The sequence below is a fragment of the Loa loa genome (genome assembly GCF_000183805.2).
Source record: "Loa loa unplaced genomic scaffold supercont3.443, whole genome shotgun sequence".
Lineage (NCBI taxonomy): Eukaryota > Metazoa > Nematoda > Chromadorea > Rhabditida > Onchocercidae > Loa > Loa loa.
The window spans coordinates 45,846-47,358 of NW_018108623.1; the positions used below are offsets into that span (position 1 = coordinate 45,846).

The following is a 1,513-nucleotide window of genomic DNA, read 5'->3' on the forward strand; positions in this document are numbered from 1 at the left end:
GTTTTTGCTTATGCATGAAATAATATTTTATATATAAATATATATATATACATATATGAATTGAAATTTTTGTGGTCACTACTAAATATGTTTCTATTTTTAGGGTCGCTGTCAAGTATGTTTTATTTTCTCGGCATTATCAACGCTCGAAATGTATATTACTCTTAGAAATAAAAAACGAGCTCCAAGACTATCAGTACAGCAGGTAATGGATTGTAGTGGAATGGAAAAATGTGATGGCAAAGGCGGAAATGACGTCCAGGTATATGAAAATTGTATTATTAATTTCTTAATTATTATCTATAATGAATGATTAATGCTGAAATAAGTAATGAAAATGATTTTCAGGTTTTGAATTGGGTTGCTGAGAATGGTGTTACAACCGATAAATATTATCCATATAAAGAGGCTGATAGTATTTCATGTCCAGGAAGAATACCAGGTCTTCTAAAAGCTAAATTGGCTGGTGGTATTTATTTACCTTATAATAATGAAGATATTCTCAAAAAAGTGTTAGCATTGTATGGACCAGTTGCTGTATCATTGCATGCATCAAAACCAGACTTTGTCGCTTATCGAGGTGGTAAGTTATTTGTTGGAAAAATTAAGGAAATTAAAAAAAAATTCATGTAGATGAAGGAATATGATTAGTAAATAATTTTAAAAATATTAATAGATTGAATAAATTTCATAATTTTCATTTTTCGGTATTTATGATAATCCACAATGTCCAAATGCTGGTCAATATGTAAATCATGCGGTAGTAGCGGTTGGTTATGGTGTTCATAACGGCAAACAATATTTTATCATCAGAAATAGGTATACCAAAATTTTAACAAAATTTATTTTTAAAAATGAAAATTTTTCTTTTTCTTTTGAATTTATTCCAATAATAGAAACGATATCAGTGATTCGAGATAGAAATATCAAAATAATCTTTTACTATATTATATTCATAAATTATATTTTAATTAATTATGCTTGTCTATCATATCATTATCATTAATGTTATAGTTGGGGTCCAACATGGGGTAAAAAAGGATACGGTTATATTCGTGCTGGAGTATTTATGTGCGGTATTGGTCGTTCTTCGGCAATACCAATCTTCGAGTGAGAAAAGGACGATATGAAATTTTGTTGCTAATACTTTTTTATTCCTTTAAAGCATTATTAGAATTGAATAAATGAAAGGAAAAATATTTTATCAGTCTTATCTGTTATCATTTCATATATCACGAATATTGCATATTTGAATAAAAGGCTTATTCTAAAATTTGAATTATTGCTTCGTAAATGCTACAAAATTCATTTTTAAGCATCATTGTATTCTTCGAATGCTACTATACATAATCATATCAATAAAGATAAAATGGAAAGAAAGGAAAAATAAATTGAAAAAAATAAAAAGTGAAATTTCTCATTTCATAAAATTTAAATTCCATAATTTTCCGTATTATAAAAACTTATTAATTATGCAATTCATTCTGTTGATAGAATTATAACAAGAAATGAC

The 1,513-nt window shown here is 26.7% G+C and overlaps 1 protein-coding gene across 1 annotated transcript in view; it reads left to right on the forward strand.

The window, feature by feature from the left end:
- LOAG_18685 (cathepsin F) overlaps positions 1-1,114 on the forward strand; it is a gene marked incomplete at both ends in the record, with an annotated part of 2,926 nt that extends 1,812 nt beyond the window's left edge. The window contains 4 exons of the mRNA XM_020451348.1: positions 104-262; positions 349-583; positions 765-819; positions 1,015-1,114. Coding sequence (XP_020304877.1) covers positions 104-262; positions 349-583; positions 765-819; positions 1,015-1,114 — 549 coding nt within the window. The remainder of the gene's footprint in view (positions 1-103; positions 263-348; positions 584-764; positions 820-1,014) is intronic.
- Between the last annotated feature and the right edge of the window lie 399 nt (positions 1,115-1,513).